Genomic DNA, 19,043 nt, shown 5'->3' with positions numbered 1-19,043 from the left:
CCTTTGTTATGTGTACAAAATTATGTTAATTAGGTAATAGATGTGATTTGTAAACAGAAATGTCCCTGTTTAATTTTCTGTTGCAGTAAGCTTGGTCTCCTAAATTTAATCTTTAAGATCTGTCTCCATTTCCTACCCTTACCACCACTCCCTGCCACCAACAAACACGTTAGAATTCTTTTGTGATTTTTGTCTCTCCAGGATCTCTTCCACATTCCTCCTTCTTATAAGAGCACAGTAACACTATCCTGGAAACCTGTACAAAAGGTTGAGATTGGGTAAGAAATATATTCAAAAGAGATTTGAGTGTAATCAAAACGTAATTCAGTTGTTACATTTACTGATCAAAAGGGTGCATTGTTAAATGATTGATAATAGCATATTTAAATATGACTATTAGAAATGTGACTTAAAATGTAAAATCTAATTTCAGTATTTCTAAAATAAACTGGTAGGAGGTAACCCTGGAACTTCTCACACCTACTTGTATTCCTGTAACAAAACTAGATTTTTTTTCTGACAGATTTTGTAAAGTAAGTCACTTGCATGAAGTCTGTGAAGCTACGTATTTCAGATTATTTTAAAGCCTTGTAAATGCCTTCTGACATTGTCTGCATAACCAAACTATGGTTAATTTAATGACATCAAACAATTTTTTTCTGATGAGATTATCCTCTTTAGGATGTCTTTCATAACTGATATGCCGAATTATGAATGTATTGATAGCTTTTGGCGTAATAGAATGTTTTTAATTGCTGTTCTTCCTATTGTTACAGGCAAAAGAGAGCCAGTGAAGATACAACTTCAGGTTCACCACCCAAGAAGTCTTCAGCAGGACCAAAAAGAGATGCCAGGCAGATTTATAATCCTCCCAGTGGGAAATACAGCAGCAATCTGGGCAACTTTAATTATGGTGAGCGTTTCCGTTTGGGTACAAGCAGCATGAGAGATAAGGCAAAAATTGTGTTGAACTAATTACATACAGTGTCATGGTTCTATCCAATGACTTTTCTGAATTAGCTTGGGAAACTAGGGCTGTTGAGGAAACAATTTATCCCATTCCTGTCATTCACTCTTGTAGGCTCACTGTACTGAGCATGCAACATTAAACAGTGAGCACTTAAAGAAAAATATGCCTCTTGTATTCAGCAGAACCAAACAAAAGTTGACAGAACCGTTGTTTCCATGCTTTCCCTGTTGTAGCTTCAAGGCAAGGCATTCTGTGCATTCTCCCTCAGGGATGGGTATAGCTTCTGAGAGATACTAGTAATACTCTTTCTTGGACCTTGGACCTTGTCAGCCTGCTGCCTGTCCTTCCACCTTCTATACAGTTAGTTAAAAAGGAGTCACAGAAGTGAAGTCAGATGTTTGGGCATCATCTAGCAAGGAAGATGTGTTCTATTGTAGTCTCTCCCTCTGCCCAGGGTGCAGTCCTCCAGTCAGTGCTTCCTATTCCCCTTTAGCCATTAGAAACCAGGAGAGCTTCATACCAGTCTGTCCTCTCTGATGGCGGTTGAATCATAAGTAAAGTTTATCTTTCACTGGCTTAATTTCCTCATGGATTTTTTTTATAGAGAATGGAGAGAAATATCAGGTCAATTCCTTACCTTGCTTAAGAGGACAAAGTTTAGGCAGGCATGGTAGCTCACACTGTAAACCCAGCACTTTGGGAGGCCAGGGTGGGAGAATCACTTAAGCCCAGGAGTTCGAGGCCAGCCTGGGCAACAAAGCAAGACCCCCATTTCTACAAAAAATTTTAAAGATCAGCTGGGTGTGGTGGCATGCACTTGCAGTCCCAGCTATTCAAGGAGCAGGAGGCAGGAGGATCATTGGAGCCCAGAAGACCAAAGCCTACAGTAAGCTAGATCCTGTGTCTTTTTTAAAAAAAAAGAGCAGGTTGGCCGGGCGCGGTGGCTCAAGCCTGTAATCCCAGCACTTTGGGAGGCCGAGGCGGGTGGATCACGAGGTCAAGAGATCGAGACCATCCTGGTCAACATGGTGAAACCCCGTCTCTACTAAAAATACAAAAAATTAGCTGAGCATGGTGGCGCGTGCTTGTAATCCCAGCTACTCAGGAGGCTGAGGCAGGAGAATTGCCTGAACCCAGGAGGCGGAGGTTGCGGTGAGCCGAGATCACGCCATTGCACTCTAGCCTGGGTATCATGAGTAAAACTCTGTCTCAAAAAAAAAAAAAGAGCAGGTTCTAAATCATATTATCTCTGTAATTTTGTTTCTAAGGTGAGATAACTGTAACATTAAATTTCTTCTATAACAGTTGAATTTCTCTAATGTCTGAGCAGATTATAGAAAGCCAATTTTAATTTTAGACTGAAATGAACCCTTCCCCTGCAGACTCTGAGACAGATTTAAGGATCATCACTGAATTCTTTTACTTACATAACAATATGTAAATGTACATCTCCTTGCCTCTCATCCGAAAACTGAGGTAACACAGCTCTTACGGGCTTCAAATGAGAGTATTTGTGAAAGTATTTTGTAAGGGGAAAGGATTCTCTTACTTGGTTGAATCACATGTTGTCCTCTATCACTTGTATGATTTAATGTGTCTAACAGTACCATTCTTAAAATCAACAATTATCTCAGATACTGGGAGAATGTGGCTTTAATCAAAGTAATCAAAAGCTATGGTAATACAAGAAATGTACTCCTTTTTATTGGGCAAGTTAATTTGATTTTCATGAGGATTCTATTGTGTGAAACTCATTGCCTGCTCAATAATGAGAATCAGGTGATACAATGCATGTGGAAAAAGAATGTGAAAAATGTAACACTTTAGATTGTATCCATATGTTTTTAAAAGAAAACAAAAAAACCGTCAACATGAGAAATATAAGCAAAGTTTTACTCAAGACAAAAACCCAGGAGTCACAAACTTCAGTTATTTCCAGTCTTCAAAATAACAGAAGGGCAAAGCAAAGTAAACATGCAAAGCAAACTAAAATCTGATTCTCCTTATTGGAAAGAACAATGAATTTCTGCAAGTATTTTACATTTGGGAATTTAATGTGATCAGGTCATAGGTATTCTCACAACAAAATTTGAAGCATTTGCTTGACTTTATTTCACTTATTAAAATGAAAGCAGTTCTCAGTATCCAAATTTATGGCTTTACTAACCAGTGTCCCTGTTTTTTGCTTTACAAACATGGTATGTCACAAATTAGTTCAACTTCCAGGTACATTTTCAATCAAATCATTCATAAACATATACCCACATTTAGTTTTCCTTCCAGTGCACAAAGTTCCCCCAGTAACTGTAGAGTACTAGATGTTCTACATTTTGTGACTTGTGTTCTTTACTTTTTGGAACATAAAAATAATTCTTAAAGTTTAATTTAAACTGCGAGCAGTGATTCTTAAAAAAAAATAGTTAAGCTTTAAACCATTGAAAAGATCATGAAAATGCATAATTTTTTTTAGGATGAAGCTCTTCAAAAAGAAGAAAATTTGGTGAATCTCTGTACTATAGAAATGGCTGTATCAATTGGAGGTTAAAAAAAGCATTAGCCGGTGTAGAAAAGATAACTATATCAAATAATACCTTCATACAGTGAATTTAATTTCCACATTAGGTACAGCTGAATAGAATGTAACCCGAATTCATACTGAAAGTGGATTTTAGTAGTCTCTTAGCTTAAAGCTAATAATGGTATCTATGACAGTGTTAAGTGTGTTGATGTGAATATTGAGTATGGTAGGGTGAAATGTGCAGGCATCTGCATAGATGGCTCCACGTCAGAACAGTCAAAAATGCAGAAGTCATGGCCCACAAAAGGCTACTACACTACCTTAATGTTCCCATAGTTACTGTGTCTGTCTCTGGGAGCATGCTCTCAGAGAAACCACCTCTGATTTTCTGAATGTGTTCATTAGGATAATAAACATAATGATTTCATTTTCAGATGGTTTGCATACTAATCAACTTGTAAAAATGTGTCATGGCATAAGAAGGTGACTTTGAATCAGACCCCATTCTATTATACAGATAAATATTAGCCAAATCAGGGAAAGATCCAGTGAGTTTCCTGTCTCAGAATTGAATTACTTTTCTTTCTACAGAAAGGGGGGTCAAAAAAGACATCAAGACATCACCCTAATAAGACATAATGGCAAAAAAGTTGATTGCAAAATTGACTGAAAAGGTATTTTTCAAGCCTCCAAGATTGTGGATCAAAAACGGCAAAACCAAGCTGTCTATTGCTGCTAAGAAGATTGCTATGATGAGAAAGTTTAGAAGTTAATGAAGAGATCTTATCTCATTTACATATGATTAGAAGTCCAGCTTTTCTGATAACTTCAATCAGTTTTCTTCATGGGGACAACACCTTTGAGGACCATTTCTCTGTGGCTATAAAAAATGACTGACCAGTGGATCAAAGAATCTTGTTCTACTATGTAACACAAGTGACTTCGTTTTTCAGCAAAAGATACACTTAATTTACATCAATAGCTGAAACATAGACACACACACACACACACACACACACACACACACACACACACACGGCATCTTTTTGGTGGTAGCCTGAGAGGCTTATGTAGCTGATAAAGCAGTGAAAAAAAACTCAGTATTTAGATCTACATTTGTGTGAGTCCAGTTGCTTGAAATACTGTGATTAAAACAAAAATGTGTATTTGTTGCATTCAAAGGGACATTTTTTAGCCTAACTAGTTACCTTTAGTAATGATAGACACCAGAATAAAGAACTAAGTAGTAGTTACAAAAGTCCTAGCCAGAGTAGGTAGACAAGAGAAAGAAGGAAAAGGGCATCCAAACTGGAAAGGAGAAGACAAATTGTCCCTGTTTGCAGATGACTTGATGTTATATATAAAAAACCTGAAGACTCTACCAAAAAACTCATAGAACCAATAAATTTACAAAAGTTAGAAGATACAAAATTAATATACAAAAATCAGTAGCATTTCCATGCATAAACTGAACTAGCTGAAAAAGAAATCAAAGCAATCCCATTTATTATAGCTATGAAGAAAAACTCTAGGAATAAACCAAGAAGGTGAAAGATTTTTATACAAGGAAAACTATGAAACCCTGATGAAAGAAATTGAAGGGGATACAAACAAATGGAAAGACACTCCATACTCGTGTATTGGCGGAATTAATATATTTTAAATGACCATACTACCCAGAGTAATCTACAGATTCAATACAACTCCTATCAAAATAACAATGACATTCTTTATAGAACTTCACCAAAAAAATCTTAGATGTATATGGAACCACAAGACCCCAAATAGCCAAAGCAGTCCTGAGCAAAAAGAACAAAGCTGGAGGTATCACACTACTAGATCTCAAAATATAAATTAAAGCTGTAGTAAACAAAATGGCATGATACTGACATAAAAATAGATACAGACCAATGGAACATAATAGAACCAGAAATTAATCCACATATCCACAGCCAGCTGAATTTTTACAAAGGTGGCAAGAACACTCATTGGAGAAAGGGACAGTCTCTTCAAGAAATGGTGCTGAGAAAACTGGGTATCCATATGCAGAAGAATGAAACTAGATCCCCACCTCCCACCCTGTACAAAAATCAACTCAAAATGGATCAAAGACCTAAATGTAAGACCTAAAACAATAAAACTACCATAAGAGAAAACAGGAGAATCACTTCAAGACATTGGTCTGGGAAAATATTTCATGAGTAAGACCTAAAAGCACAGGCAACAATAGCATAAATAAACCAATGGGATCATATCAAATTAAAAAGCTTCTGTGCAGCAAAACAAATCTAGATTTAAAATGGGCAAATAATCTGAACAGACATTTCTCAAAAGAAGACTTACAAATGGCCAATAAATATATGAAAAAATCTTAAACATTACTAATCAGGGAGATGCAAATCAAAACCGCAGTGAGGAAGTTTGGAAGTTCAGTGAAGAGATTTTTACCTCATTTACATATGATTAAAAGTCAGATGCATTTGCACCCCCATGTTTATTGTAGCACTATTCATTAGCCAAGACATGGAATCAACCCAGAATCAACAGGTGCATCAACAGATGAATGGATAAACAAAATGTGGTGTTACACACAGTGGGATCCTATTGAGCCGTAAAAAAAGAATGGACTTTATAGTAGGTGAAATAAGCCAGCAACAGAAAATTTAAACAGTGCATGTTCTCACTCGTGGAAGTTTTAAAATGTTAATCCTATAAAAGTAAAAAGTAGAACTAGATACTAGAGGCTGAGAAGATAAGGAAAGAAGGGATAGGGAGAGATTTGTGGGAGAATACAAAGTAATATAGAACTAAGTCCTAGTGCTCTGTAACACTATAGGATGACTATAGTTAATAATACATACTTTCAAATAGGATATTGAATGTTCATAACACAAATTATAGGTGTTTGAGATGAAGGATATGTTTGTTACTCTGAGCTGATAACTGTACATTCTTTGTATCAAAATCCCATCCTACCCCATGAATATGTAAACTTATTATCTGTGAATTTGAAGAGTTAAGTTTTTTAAAAAGTGTCAGGGCTGGGCACAGTGGCTCACACCTGTAGTAGGACAATCCTTGAGGCCCACAGTTTGACACCAGCCTGGCAACATAACAATACCCCATCTCTACAAAAAAAAAAAAAAAAAATTAGCCACGGTGGTGTGCACCTATAGCCCTAGATACTGGGGAGTCTGGGGCAGAAAAATCACTCTAGTCCAAAAGTTCAGCGTTATAGTGAACTGTGAATGCATCACAGCACTCTGGCCTAAGCAACACAGCAAGACACTCCTAAAAAAAAGTGCTTATAACATCACCTTGAAACAACTTTGTTACTAGGATACATTTACTTAAGCAACTAACATGAATGGATTTGCACCTTGCCATATGTGCTTCAATATATATGTTGCTCTTGTTTTACGTACAGAGTAAATTTGTAGATGGACTAGCAGAATATTAGTTCTGTTCTTACAGGGCCTACTGCTGTATTCAGAGTTATGAGCTACATTTCTTCTGCATTTGCTGTACCATGAAATCCTAAGCAAGACCTAAACCCTTGTTCGCTTTTTCGTAGAGCAGAGAGGAGCCTTCAGGGGAAGTAGAGGTGGCCGAGGTTGGGGCACACGAGGAAATCGTAGTCGGGGAAGACTCTACTGAATAAGACGTCAGCATTCTTCAGCATTGTCATGAGCTTAATATACTTAAATTCTACTACTTATTGGATTGCCGGGGATGTCCCTTTAAACAGACTGCTGCCTTCAGCTAAAAACTTAATGTTCTTTATACCTTTGTATGTATGATCTACTTTTGTAACAGACCATGGTGGTGTCCAAGGTAAAACCACAGTGATATTTTTGAATGCTTTGTCTGCAATCTTGAGTTGTTTTTGCAATATCATTATTCAGACTTCAAATTGTGAATCTTTTAAACATCTTGATAATTTGTTGAGAGCTGTTCATTCTAAAATGTAGTGAAATTCAGTCTAGTTCTGCTGATAAAGGTCATCAGTTTTGAAAGATTACTGATTTTCCTCTTCCCTCTTAGTTTTTTGCCCAATATATGGAAAAAGAGTAATGGTCAATCTTAACATTTTGTTTTCATTGTTTAATAAAGCTGCTAGGCAGTGGTGCAGCATTCCTACCTAGTGTCATAAAAGCAAAATACTTATATAGCTCTCTTAAAAAGTAGGAATGACATTACATTTTTAGGAGAAAGTAAGTTGCTTTGCACTGCTTACTTAACTCTTTTCCATATATTGTGATACAAACTTTTGAATATGGAATCTTACTATTTGAGTAGAAATGTGTATGTATAATATACATACATGCATAAGCATATATGTGTGTGTGTGTATATATATATATGCATGCTGTGAAACTTGACTACACAATATAAATCACTTTTTTAAATTCCAGGAACGGGTAGTCTGACACAGTGATTATCCTTTTGAGGCTGAATCCGTTATTAACTTGTTATTTAGGTTTTTACTCCCAGTAGCAAGGGATTCTAAGTCAGTTGCACTTACATGATTATTGTTATTTAAAACTAAAAATAAAGGCTGCATTTTCAAAGATAAATTGGAGATTGCTTTGGTGAAATACAGCCAAAATACTGAATCTGATGTACATATAGGTTTCTACAGGAAGAGATAGGATAATTTAGAATTTGGAGATTTAATAACCAGGGCTACCCAGAAAAAGTGACTTGATAAAACATGGTACCAATAAGTAAGGGATGCTCTCTCGGTTTGCTTTTGCCACTTTCAACATTTTAACTTCTCAGGTTATTAATCAAAATTATTGTATAAGTTAGCTAATAGAATTTTTAGGTTAAAACAACAGATGGGGGGTTTGTGGAGTGTTTAATGTCATAGGCATTTTTAGTAGCATAGACCTTTTGTTCTACATTTGAATGTTTCGTATATTTTTGTTTCACAGTTAATCTTCCCTCCCCAGTTTTGCTATTGAAATCAAATGCCTGAATGACATTTCTAGTAGTCTGATGTATTTTTTTGAAGAATAGCTTGTGATTCCAGTGCAGGTGTCTTCATTACCCTTACCTCTACACTGCAGAAGAAGCAAAACTCCTTTGTTAGAATTACTGCACATGTGTATGGGGAAAATAGTTCTGAAAGGCTAGAATCATACAAGTGAGCAAAAGTTGGTCAGCTTGGCTATGGAGTGGTGGCAATAATCTCTAAACATTCCAAAAGACCACGAGCTGAACCTAAACTCCCTTGGAATCTGAACAGACAAAGGAAAATAAAATTGCCACTTGAAAACTCACCAGTTAATCTGGACCTCATAGATAGATCACCCAGTGGCCCAAAGCCATTTCAAGTACAGAAATTGTATTGAGACTACAGCAAAATAAATTTGAACATTACGGATAATTTTACCACTTTTCTTCTTTATAAGCATATTTGTAAACTCAACGCTGAACAGAAGTGACTTTACTTTCTCAAGTTTGATACTGAGTTGACTGTTCCCTTATCCCTCTCGTCCCTCTCCCTTTCCTACGGCAATAGTGCACAACTTAGGTTATTTTTGCTTCCAAATTTAAATGAAAAACTTAATGCCGTGGATTTTTTTTTCTTTTCCAAGACACCTGTTTATCACCTTGTTTAAATGTAAATGTCCCCTTATGCTTTTGAAATAAATTTCCTTTTGTAATTTTGTTTTGTGTCTTGATGTGTTATAATTATGGTTACTTCAGATTCTTGGATATTTATGAGCATTTATTGATTACTTCTGTGCCAATAGACTGTAAAAATATAAAGATGGATAAGACACTGCTCTCAGCCTACAAGGAGTTCAGTCTTGATATAATTTTATTTTTTTATTTTTTTTCTATTTTGTCGATCTTTTCAAAAAACCAGTATAATTTTATAAATTATCTCTAATTTTCATCCTTTAAAGTTCTGATTTGAATTTATTTTTAGGAGCTAATCTGAAAAAAATGTTTTTTTTAATCAAAGCAAAACATCAGCTACTTGCCAAATCATCAATAAATCATTTCTATCTTCAGATATGTGCAAAGCATGTTGGAACTTATTAACTGTCAGGTGTTATCAATAAGTATTCCTGAAGTAGTACCCAGGATGGTTGTGAGTGTTTGAAAGCCAGGGTTTAAGTGGGTCAGGAGAAGATAACTAAATTCCCTTGGTGATCACATCCAGGCCTAAAGCTTTAAATACCATGTATACGTTAAGGAATGCCAAATTTATATCCCCATTATTTCTTGCCTGCAGTTTCATAATAAACTCCTAATTGATCTCCCTGCTGTTAAACTTAGCTCTCTACAATCTGCTCAAAACACAGCAGCAAAGAGACATCTACTTTTCTACCAGAAACTGTTCACTGACTCCCCATTTCAGAATAGAAATCAAAAATATTACCTGGCTTTTAATACTGACCTCAGCTGCTATTCTTCTCCTTGATCACTGCCACAACCAGTTAGCTTCATGCAGGCCAGAGAGAGACATCCTCCTCCCTTACAGCCCTTGCACTAACTGTCCCCTCTAGTCACTATTCCTTATGTCATCTAACTCCTTTTTCAAATCCTCAGATAACCTCAATCCTATCTAATACTGCAGTACCCCTTTCCACCCCACCAAGCCTCCAGATCCCACTTACCCTACTACTCTCTAGTTTTACCAGCTTCTATGTTTACTCTGTCCTCCACTACTAGAAAATAATATGGCTAAAATGCCACAAAAGTAAGGATTTTTGCATGTTGTTCACTCATAATCTCAAGCATCCAGAACAGTGTTTTGTACATAGTAAGCTTTCAATTCATAATAAGTTGAAGGAACCATTTTAAGTCTAGGGGATATAGTGGTGAACAAAACAGGCATGCCCATGGAGTTTATATTCTCTTATGCAGATCCTGACAATCTTAAGCCTGTACCAGAGTAGTAAGTGCTTTGAGGCTACTGAAGCATTCTAATGTGCTTCAGCTAGCATAAAAAGAATGGGGAGAAAAACAGCCTCTGAGTGATATATATGAGCTGAGACCTAGACAATGATACCAAGCCGGCTTCATGAGGACCTCAAGGAAAAGCATTTGAGATTGAGGCAACAAAATCTGCAGGACACTGCTTTTAAGAATGTTCCAAGCTGTGCTAGAGAATAGGCTATCTTAAAAGTTCTTAGATTCCTAATCTCAACCTCCGAAGTCCTAAATTTATCCTCTACTACATTAGTGAACTGCTTTCAGTAGCTGAAAATTAACGCCACGCTCTTTCTGACATTGGGGCATTTTTCCTCTGGAAAATCATGATTCCTTGGTTCTGCCCATTTATCTGGCTGATTCAGGTCTGAATAAATTTGAGTCTCCTTGGGACGCTTATCAAGTTGGTTACAGAACCACCTATGTGCTTCCTCAGTAGGTGGGTAAAAAACACCAGGAGAGAGATCATTGTAGTAAATATGATGGAAACTAAAGCTTAAACTTATAGGAAATATAATGTACCAATAAAAACCTAAGATGACTATCTTGCTATCCTCAGAGCATCCCCAGTGTCACTGTGAGTTCGAATCCTTGGTCTCATCCATGGTAGTCCTCATACTTCAGACTGCCTGATCGATTTGACAATTTCCAAATGAAATTACTATATTTAGGTATCCTCTGCCTGCCCTTTAAAAATCCTCTTCACTCACTGTGCATAATGATGTTAAGGAGATACACATGTAAAGCCCTTCTTGCTATAACCAAGCTCCTTTCCACCTTGTTCCCCTCCACCCTGCTTCCAACCAATTCAAAATTGCTCTTAAAGACTTAACCATATGTAGTAGGATGCCAATAATTCCCTCCATTCCTATTCAAACAGGTTGTTTCTCCTATCAAGATGAGTCTGTTGCCATCCACACTTGAATTTGGGCTTAAGCTTGTTATCTTCTCTAACGAGGAGAATGCAGAAGTGATGCTTTGCCACTTCTTGGGACATGACCCTCTGAAGGCTGGCAGCTTCCTTTTATTCTTTCAGCACCCTGAGCCACCCTGTAAGAAGCCTATGTAATTACCCTGTCTGAGAGAGAGGCCCAGCTACCCCCAGCCATTTCAACCACTCCAGCTAAAGCACCAGATGAGTTGGAGCCAATCTGGAACATTTTCGCCTCAGCTTAGCTTCTAGCAGAATGCAGCCTTAAGAGTTACCCAGTCAACACCAGGAGTAGCAGAACCACCACCCAGCTGAGTCCAACAAACTGAAAACTAATAAACCCTGTTTTAAGTCTTAAAACTTAAACCTCTAAGACTTATGTTGGTTTAATTGTGAGGCAAAAAATAACAATGTAAACCAGAGTGTTACACTCCCTAGGGGATATTTATATCTTAAGTATTTTCTAAGTACTAGGCAGTATGTAAATCCTTTGCAATTTGCAGGTAAGGTGGCTCAAGGGAGGAAATTAATCCAGAAAGATCGTTCTATCAACAGAATGATTTCTAATTCATAACTTTTAAAAATTATGTGATTTATAGTGATAGTAAATAAAAGACCTATTAGTTAAAATATGTTCAAAGACTAAATTACATGCAGTTAGGGGCTTGCCTATCACTCGTTCAACAGAATTGAATCACAATTTGAGATATCGGCAATTTTGTCGGCTGCCAGCCTGCATTTCTGTAAGTTTCATCTAAGAGGAAAAGTATAGTGAAAAAAGAAACATCAGATCTTAGAACAACAGAATAAAAGAAGGATGATGAGTGATCTGGATATAGAAAATTAGTAGGAACAATTTTATTTAGGTTAAAATTTTTATTGTTTTATTCACACAAAACGGGAATGCTACATTTGGGGGAGGTAAAAAACTGAGTCAAACTATTTTGTATGGAAGCTCCAAGGAAGATAAAAATGATAGTAGAAGAAATGTTTCCTGCCCTCAGTTGCTAACAGTATAAGTTAGAATTAAAAACAAAGAATTTGCAAGGTGACAGATCCCTGGATGGCCTTGGCCACACCAGCTCTTCTCCCTTGCTTGCAATTTTCAGGCATAATGTACCGAGAATGGAACGGCCTGAGATGAGGAAGCTTCCAGAACAATCTGGGCTGTGTCCTCATTTTTCCTAAAACAGGATATTCTGCAACACTTGTACTCAGCAATCTCTGTTATACCCAGGGTATAAAACCCAAAGTGTTTTTGGAGTTCCTCATCTGTGTTGCAACATGGGTTATATACAGACAAGGCTCCATCTGCCCTGGGCAGCTTTCCTGAGCCATGGGGATCAGCTAACCATGGATCTTCCATTTCTGTTTAACTTTGCCGCCTATTCATAATAAATTTTGCCTGACTTACTGTTTGAGTGTTCTGTCTCACCAGATTAGAACTAAGAACTTTTGCAAGAATCATGCAAGAGTTTGGCTGTTCAAAGTTTATAAAGTAATATCACAAAGTAGCATAGTATCATCATATTACTGCTACAGAATTCAGAGGTGGCAAACAAGTCGACATTTTTGCAGGCTAGGATTTCAACTGTATCTTAAATAGATTTGAGAAAGCAGCATGAGGAATGGATTTTAGGCAGGGAACAGGATGAGCAAAAGTATGTCTAAATTAGTCTGTCAAAACAGTTCAGTAAAAGACTAGAAGAATGGTACTTGGCAGTCAGGATCTGTGGTAGGCAAAATTCTAAGATGACCCCTAATGGTCCTTGCCCTCATAAAATCTCCCTTAAATATATCAAAACATCATGTTGTACACTAAATATATACAGTTTTTGTCCATTTCACCTTAATAGAGAAGGAAAGGGGAAATTTCCTAACTTGACTGTGTAGGGAAAAACATGATTACGGTATCACTCCTGTGATCATAGGTTTGGATGTGGTTAGAGCCTGCCAAAACTCATGTTGAAATCAGGTACCCAATGTGGCAGCATTGGGAGTTGGGGCCTAGTGGGAGGTTTCTGGGTCATGGGGGTAGATCTGTCATGAACAGATTAATGCCCTCACATGGGAGTGAGTTCATGCTCTCAGGAATGAATTAGTTCTCGTGGGAGTGGGTTGTTAAAGAGTCTGGCTTCCTTGATTTCTCTCTTGCTGCTTCTCTCAACATGTGATATCTGGACACCTACTCCCCTTCTGCTTTCCTCCATAAGTGGAAGCAGCATGAGCCCCTTACCAGATGCAGCTGCCCAATCTTGGACTTTTCAGCCACCAGAATCATAAGCCAATTAAACCTCTTTTCTTTTCAAATTGCCCAGCTTTAGGTATTCTGTGATACCAACACAAAATGGACTACAATAATGTTATATGGCAAACAAAATTTTTACAGATGTCATTAAAGTTACTAATCAGTTTATTTGAAGTTAATAAAAAAGGGGTATTATTCAAATGGATCTAATCAGCTCACATGAGCCCTCTAAGTCTGGGCTTAGAGATAGAGGAATTCAAGAGATTTCAACAGTAGAAATATTCTCCTGCTTGCCTTGAAGGAATAACTGCCATTGTGAGAGCCACATGACAAAATTATGGGTAGCATCAGTGTTCATGCACAATCGGCAGCCAGTAATAAAATGGAGCCCTCAGTCCTGCAATGGCAATAAACTGAATTCTGCCAAGGACATGAAATATGAGCCTGGAACAGGACGAGGACCCCCAAGCCTCAGATGAGATTGCAGCCTTGATATGAGTCTTGTGATACTGAGCAGAGAACTGTTAACACAACCAGAAGACTCCTGCCCCAAGGAAACTGTGAGATAATGTGTTAAGCTAAGTTGGTGGCAATTGTTACACAGCATTAGAAAATTAATACAGGATCCCAAAAGAGTTACCATCTACAAAAAATAAGTAGATGGTATAATAAAGCTATAGAAGCTATAATTCCACCCCTCTAGAGGTTAACTTGCGAAGGTCAAAGAAATTGCTGATAGCAAAATATGTGATGCTGGGGTTTTTCTCAAATTCCTCAGTATCCTTCATTCATTCTCAAGCTCTCAGATATAGAGTCAGGTGGATCTGGGTCCAAACCTGAACTCTACCACTTAGCAATATGATCTTGGCCAACTTACTTAATTAGCCAAAGCTTGGTAAGTTGTGATGACTAACAGGAACTATGCACGTATGGGACCCAGGATGTATTAAACACTCAAGAAATGTTTGATGATGATGATGTCAGCATTATACACGAGAAATAGGGTTGACCTCTATGCCCCAAAATAAGATGCTGAGACCAAAGGGATTCCATCATTTGCCACTTCTCTATTTTAAAATTCTGCAACACTCCCTATTGCCTATGTCTAAACTCCAAGAAATCCTTACAACATGCCACTGACTTCACCTTTTCACACTTATTGCTTATTCTGCCTGAACCAGCACCAGAGCTCCAAGCCTTTTTTTCACCTGGTTGACTGCCTTCTCCTGTACATATGCTTCATATACCCCCATTATCCTGTATTTTAATTGTTAAACTGCCAATAATATCCCACTATATTGCACACTGCTCAGGGGTTACATTTCCATACCCAGATAATATAAGCCTACCAGGCACAAAGCAAATAAGCCATGGATTTTTAATGAAATGAATGTTCCATCTTCAGGCCTTTAAGAAAAGCTGTTCTTGGAATAATAATATATATTTTTTAAAACCACTAGTGTTGTTTCTATAGCATGAAGTGGTGTTTAAACACTTAGCAAATGCTCTTCTGCACACACTTGTGCAGGGACGTGGTTAAGCAATATTCTCATCCTTTTCCCAAGGAGAAAACCAAAAGCATACCAACCTTAACACACAAAATTAGAGGGCAATCCTGAAAGACCTAAAATCACATATCTAGCAAGAAGCTAGCAGCCAAGCTAGTCGCTTGCCCGCCTGTTGGTTTATTAGAGGGAAGTGGATCTCAAACTTTAATATGCATACCAGTCACCGGAGGCTGTTGTTAAAATGAAGTCTGATTCAGCAGGTTGCTTGCATGTCTAAAAAGCTCCCAGATAATGCCAGTGCTTCTGGTATCCAGACCTAGCCCTCTAGCCTCGACCTGTGCTGAGCAGTACGGGGGCCACATGAGCCTATTAAGCCCCTGAAATATGACTAGATAAGCTGTCAGTGTAGAATACCGATTTCCAAGACTTGGTTAAAAAATAAATAAAATATTTCCATGATTTGTACAGATCACATTGAATTAATATTTTGTGTACTTTCAGTTAAATAAAATGTACTACTATGGTTACTTCCCTCTATATTTTACATTCCACACGTGGCTCTCATTATAGCGCTACTGGACAGCGGTGCCCTAGACTAACAACCGTCTCCATTCTGAAGATTCCACTGTTGTGATACTTTAGGAATAAAAGCAACACCTCTCTTCCCTTAGGTATTTCGAAAGCACACCTTTTGTTCCTCAGCTATTTACACTATCAGAAATGAAACGTTTTAAAAAGCAAAGATTTAAAAAACAACAAAACTAGTTCTCTCACTTCTGCCTAAGCTCCATCTAAGCTACTGCTTTTCTCCCTCCGGTTCCCACGCTCCGAGATCGCATCGCCCACAGAAAAACAATAACCAAAAAGCGGTCTCCATCCCTGAAGCCAAGATGGGAGAGCTGCCGAAGGTCCCGCTTCCCAGACGCCCAAACCCAGGCGGAGGAAACCTGGTAGTAGGCAAGCGACGCCCTCTTGGCAGCTTCCCCTCCTCCTCCCCAAGCGCCGACCTCTCCAAGATGGCAGGCGCCGGAGACTCGCTTCCGCTTCCGGTGTGAGCGGCCCGGCCGGGGGGGCAAGATGGCGGCGGCAGTAGGGGTCCGTGGACGGTACGAGCTGCCGCCTTGCTCCGGCCCAGGCTGGCTCTTCAGCCTTTCCACCTTGCTGAGTGTGGCGGCACGAGGAGCCTTCGCCACCACGCACTGGGTCGTCACGGAGGATGGGAAGATCCAGCAGCAGGTAACGGCCAGGGCGTCCCTCTTCGCCCGTGCCCGCCCTCGCCCCGGGGGGATTCCCCTGCTTGGCCCCTGGCTGTTGGGCTCCGCGCGGCCCCTCCGGCAGCCTACCTTCACTCCGTGGTGGTGGAGGCACGGCAACCCCGGACTCCCTGCACTCGGACCAGGCAGTTCCCCCACCCCACTTGTCTCCTGGTCCTCGTTTGGCCGCCTGGAAGTTCTCACCCTTCCACCTCGCGGGCCGCGTGCCGCGTGGGGAAGCGTCACCCAGCTGCGGGGAGACCGGCCCTAGAAACCTTTTCTTGCGCTCGGGGTTTAGAAATCACAGATTTCATTATTCCTGCCTGTGGTGCCTCTCGGGCTCACGCGTCACCGGCCCTCCTGAGGAAATAGAAAGCAGGTGGCAGCGCCAGGGTGTGCGCGAGTCCCAGGGTGTGACAGCTTCTGCACCCCTAGCCTGTGGACTGTTTCATGCTGCTCCCCTAGTCTCGTCTACCACATGGTGGATTTCGTTTCTGGCTGTGTTGGTTTGAGTTTGTACCGTTACTCAGGTCAGCAGTGGCTCATTAGAAACAGCATAGAAACACTCCCCTTCCGAAGGAATGCTTGAAGATGCCGCTGGTGGCGTTGCCTGCATCTTTTCAGCTGTTACTGCCCTCGTTTCCCAGTGTACTTTGCTTTGTTTCTTTACCTAGTTCCTGTGACCCAGCTTCGCATGGAGGATATGCGATTTCCTGGATTCTTGCTTGCCTCAACTAATTTCCTCAGAGGCGAGACTGCTTTTCTTATATAACTTTATGATTGCCTGCATTTTGTAAATGCTGCTAATGCCTAAGGAGTGCGTATGTGTGTGTTCCGCTGCAGAATCTTGGTAAACTTACTGACTAGGAACACTTGAGAACAATCTTGAAGTGTCTAACAAACATTTAGAAAGTGAAGTGTGTGCCCCATGCAGTTTAGCTGACTGATCTAAAACGTTTTAACTAGTGTGGTGGGAAATTACTGGTCCTTTGGGTTGTGTGTAATGAGTTATGATAGGAACACATTGCAAGGTCTACTTTAAGGTGAGGTTTAGATTTAGATTTGCCGAGTGATGGCAAATTGTATCTCAAATACAATAAGCAAGTTAAATATAATTTAAAATCCACTTAGGTATTCATGAGTGGTTTTCAGCATTATCTGAGAAAAGACCATCTTCCTATTGGGTAACATTTTCTATATGACTTAAATAAGAAAAGTTTCCTTTTCATGGCCATACTAGTTGAGACTTTAAATATGTGTGTATGTGTTTCAGAAACCCAAGAAAACACTAAGTCCATATGTGAGTGCTGGTTGCTTCCACACTTCTTTTGTTTCCTGATAGTGGTTTTCCCTGAGGTCTCTATGAAGGGAGATGTGGAATTAACTCCTGCTGCAATTTGGGGAGCTTTTCTCCTATTGGCTCTTCTGCAATATTGTTTTTGGCCACAGCTATTTATACTCTGTGACATTGACTTCTCCTTCCCATTTTGGTGTCCTATCGCTCAGCTGAAAAAGTAGCCCATCTAAAGTGAAAGCTAGTAAAAATGTTTTATGTATATGCTTAACGTTGCAATCGGAAAATAGAGTCTGATTTTTTTTTTTTAACAAATTCCTTCTTTTTGCACTTTGGATGCATACGTATTAATGGGGGAAGATGGGTTACTGGTAACTGCCTCAAAGAAACGGGGGAGATCTGAAGCATCTTTTGGATCTCTGCCAAGTCACTTCTGCACTAAGTAGGCTTAAAGTTTAAAAAGCAAGCTTTATTACATGACTTTTTAAGTGATCCTTTTCATTGAATTTTCCAATACTTTGCTTTGGGTAACATTGACAGTGTTATGTTCAGGCAGCCACAGAATTTTCCGCCAGAAGAAATAAAGTTGGTGTCTGCAGTGCAACAATAAGAGGCCAGGGGAGGAAAGTTGGATTTAATCTGAAGAAGAGGCACCACATACAAGTAAAGTAAAAGAGCTGGGTGCTGTGGTCAGCTGCTGAGTTCCACAATGCCGATAGCTAATTGTGCATTACCCATGCTTCCCTTCCTGGCAGTAATTTGTATGCAGGTAGAATCCAAACTCTCAATTTAGATCATGATTAGTTGTCACATTTGGATATACTGTACTTAAGGACTTGAAAGATCCCATTAGTGTATGAAATCCATATATATTGCAGATCTATTGTACATTCAGAAACATAATTAATTAAAAGCTTAGTATATACAGATGCTCCTCAGCTTATGAAGGAGAGATGTGCTGATAAACCCATTGTAGGTCGAAAATAGGGTAAGTCAAAAATGTGTTTAATGCACCTACCAAACATTGTAGCTTAGCCTAACCCACCTTAAACGTGCTCACAACGCTTACATTAGCCAACATCTGGGCAAAATCATCTAACACCCTCTTTTACAATAAAGTGTCAAAATATCTCATGTAATTCATGAATACTTCACTGAAAGTGAAAAACAGAATGGTTGTATGAGCACTCATTACAGTTGCTACCAAATGCATATCACTTTTGCAGCATTGTAAAATCAAGAAATCGTAAGGAAGTTGGGGACCATACTTTGTCCTGACATACTAAATTCTTGCTGCTTATTCTTTGTTACAATATTTGAGTGAGAACAAAAGTGTGATTTCAGTTGTTGTTGTTGTTGTTGTTGTTGTT

The 19,043-nt window shown here is 38.9% G+C and overlaps 2 protein-coding genes across 7 annotated transcripts in view; both read left to right on the top strand.

Annotated features, from left to right (window-relative positions):
* Positions 1–9,164, top strand: part of API5 (apoptosis inhibitor 5) — a 30,305-nt gene extending 21,141 nt beyond the window's left edge. Inside the window, exons 12-14 of one of the 3 annotated variants that reach the window (XM_032283555.1) lie at positions 202–278; positions 777–913; positions 7,068–9,164. In XM_032283555.1, the coding sequence (XP_032139446.1) occupies positions 202–278; positions 777–913; positions 7,068–7,090 (237 nt within the window). In that variant the 3' untranslated portion in view covers positions 7,091–9,164. Of the gene's footprint in view, positions 1–201; positions 279–776; positions 914–4,079; positions 4,487–7,062 lie in introns of those variants that run through there. The other 2 variants (XM_032283553.1, XM_032283554.1) reach the window with 2 other exon arrangements.
* A 6,974-nt stretch (positions 9,165–16,138) lies between these two features.
* TTC17 (tetratricopeptide repeat domain 17) overlaps positions 16,139–19,043 on the top strand; it is a 137,421-nt gene continuing 134,516 nt past the window's right edge. For all 4 annotated transcript variants that reach the window (XM_032283548.1, XM_032283549.1, XM_032283551.1 and 1 more), the window contains exon 1: positions 16,139–16,362. In XM_032283548.1, the coding sequence (XP_032139439.1) occupies positions 16,204–16,362 (159 nt within the window). In that variant the 5' untranslated portion in view covers positions 16,139–16,203. The remainder of the gene's footprint in view (positions 16,363–19,043) is intronic.

This window comes from Sapajus apella, unplaced genomic scaffold (genome assembly GCF_009761245.1).
Source record: "Sapajus apella isolate SASKATOON/1434 unplaced genomic scaffold, GSC_monkey_1.0 scaffold14, whole genome shotgun sequence".
NCBI lineage: Eukaryota > Metazoa > Chordata > Mammalia > Primates > Cebidae > Sapajus > Sapajus apella.
This window is presented reverse-complemented; position numbering and strand designations above follow the sequence as displayed.